This window comes from Leuciscus leuciscus (genome assembly GCF_965113295.1).
Source record: "Leuciscus leuciscus genome assembly, contig: HAP1_SCAFFOLD_715, whole genome shotgun sequence".
Lineage (NCBI taxonomy): Eukaryota > Metazoa > Chordata > Actinopteri > Cypriniformes > Leuciscidae > Leuciscus > Leuciscus leuciscus.
Genome location: NW_028118025.1, coordinates 22,501 through 25,097, shown reverse-complemented (window position 1 = coordinate 25,097; position 2,597 = coordinate 22,501). Strand labels below are relative to the sequence as shown.

The following is a 2,597-nucleotide window of genomic DNA, read 5'->3' as shown; positions in this document are numbered from 1 at the left end:
CGAACCAAACAAGACAGGTGTGAATACACCCTAAAACACTTGGCATCAAACTGAGAGTATCAAACATGTCTGATCTCCTCCAGCTGAATAGAATCACAATCTAAAGTCTGAGTCCAACGGGTGTGGTGTATTCCAGCCGTAAGGAAGTGTGTGTGTGTGTGTGTGTGTGTGTGTGTGTGTGTGTGGTGTGTGTGTGTCTAACCTCGTGCCAGCAGCGGTACATGATGTTGTAGATGTTTCCTGACGCGCGGTGAGGCCTGTACAGACGCCCGCCCTGCGTCACCTCCTCCACCACCTCCACATTCGAGCGGTTTTCAAACGGGCTCCGGCCCTCCGAGAACACCTCCCACACCAGCACACCTGCTCACACACACACACGTGCTCAACACCTGGATAACACACACATAGCTATAACACGAACACCTCCCACACCAGCACACCTGCTCACACACACACACGTGCTCAACACCTGGATAACACACACATAGCCACAACACGAACACCTCCCACACCAGCACACCTGCTCACACACACACACACATGCTCAACACCTGGATAACAGACACACAGCCACAACATACACAACCTTTGACCCTATGCCTCACCGAAGGACCAGACATCTGACTTGCTGCTGTACTTGTTGAAGTGTAGGACTTCAGGCGGAGACCATTTGACGGGGAACCTGGAGCCCATGGAGCTGGTGTACTGGTTGTCCAGCACGTACCTGCCAGAGGAGTGAAGGAGGATTAGATGTTTGTGCTGGGAAAAAAAGACAGAAACACTGAGGAAGAACATAATTTTTTGCAGTGTAGGTCATTGGAACTGGGTCATAGAAACACCTTCACAAGACCCGGGGCAAACTCCATGCAAGGCTCACTCACAGAAAGAGCCTGCAGATCCCCTACGCGCTTGAGAGAGGCCAATGCTAATAAAAGCAGAATCCGGTCTGCAGCTGACTCCAAGGGTTCAAAGGGAGGCTCCAATAGTCCTTCCAAAACAACAGATAAATCCCAGGTGGGGACACTAATAGGACGTGGAGGGCTCAAGCGTCTAAAGGCCAATTTATACTTCTGCGTCGGGTGCGCGTAGAAGGTACGGCGTAGCATACGCATTGACGTGTACCATACGTCGTACCCTTCGCCGTACCCTGACGCGCACCTCCTCAAAAACGTAACTACGCGTCGCGGCGACGCGGACCGCAAGATCTGTGATTGGTCGGCTGGATAGCATCGCGTTTCCTCCTACGCATTTCCGGAATGATCTTCTGCACTCTGCATCGCCCGCCCGCCATTTTTAAATTCCGAAGATCAGTGAAGAGCCATGGAAATAGACCAAGTGACCGAGAGATTGCTTGAAGAAGTGCGGAAATACAGCCATCTGTATGACTCCTTCAGTCGCCATTGCTCGTAGAAACCTAAACTCAAAACAGCCGCGAGGAATGTAAACACAGTGGAACTGGAACATTAAAACCCACCCGCGCCAACTAGCATTTCGGCGGTGTAACTGCAGAGCAACACAGACATTCGCAGAAGTATAAATGCTCACGACGGCGTCGCCTACGTGCGTAGCCTACGACGTACACTACAGCGTACACTCGACTCAGAAGTATAAATTGGCCTTAACTCCACGCATAAATGAAGAGACCGGACGGTGTCTACCTAGGGGGACCTCGTCTGAATCCTGATTGGTGGCGATAGCCGCGACATAAACTCTCAAGGTAGTTGCAGCCGCTCCAGCAACAAACTTATCCTGCAGGAATTCCAGCACTGAACCGACCGGGCAGTTCCTAAGTTCTAACTCTAACCCTAACCCTTCCTGGCCACTGGGGGGGGGAGCGTCGGCCGCGGCCCCGAGATCCTCAGAAGCTGATGCCACGGGGAAGAAAATATCCTCCAGTCCAAAGGAAACAGCATCGCGTGCCTCTGGACTGGGGCATAAATAATCATGGAGAAACTCCACCGGAGACTCGGGCGAGAGAGAGTGAGAGAGGGAATAGCAGGCCTGCTCGCTCTCTAACGCCTCGAGCTTGACGTCCGATCCCCAGGCCTCGGCTTCATGAAGGGCCTCGTCTGCATCACTGACAGCAGACCGTCGAGGGAGAGCGGGCGGATCCTTATCAAAGCAAGCCTCGCGTGGACAGTTTTAAGCCTAAAATTCTCACAAGACTTGCAGCTACATGCACCAAAAAAAACCTGGCGAGCATGTGATAAGCCGAGACATTTCACACACTTACCGTCAGAGCATGTGAGCGGAGTGGAGCGGGGAGCGGGAGCGGGCGGATCTTGGACAGAGCGCAGAGCGGCATTTTTAAAAGGACGGAGCGTCGCCTTATTTCCCGCTCCAATTTCGCTCAGTTCACACCACGAGTCTGAAGCATGCTCAGTCAAACCTAAACCAGGATCCATCTGTCTTGCACAGTCATCAACAGTAGACTATTTTCAGTCAAAACTCGGCTCAATAATGGAGTTCAAAAAGTAGGCTACTTCAAAAAGGAAAATGAGAAGTCATACAGGTGTAGGCTACTATTAATATAAAACTAACAATGATAATGTGGTACAAGAAAACGAATGTGGAGACACCGTTTCAGTCAGCAAAGA

The 2,597-nt window shown here is 51.4% G+C and overlaps 1 protein-coding gene across 6 annotated transcripts in view; it reads right to left on the bottom strand.

The window, feature by feature from the left end:
- Positions 1-34: 34 nt before the first annotated feature.
- Positions 35-2,597, bottom strand: part of LOC309491911 (tyrosine-protein kinase TXK-like) — a 21,123-nt gene continuing 18,560 nt past the window's right edge. For 3 of the 6 annotated variants that reach the window (XM_082190935.1, XM_082190933.1, XM_082190934.1), the window contains 2 exons: positions 606-724; positions 40-360 (listed from right to left, as the gene is read on the bottom strand). In XM_082190935.1, coding sequence (XP_082047061.1) covers positions 101-360; positions 606-724 — 379 coding nt within the window. In that variant the 3' untranslated portion in view covers positions 40-100. Of the gene's footprint in view, positions 361-605; positions 725-2,597 lie in introns of all 6 variants that reach the window. The other 3 variants (XM_082190932.1, XM_082190936.1, XM_082190931.1) reach the window with 3 other exon arrangements.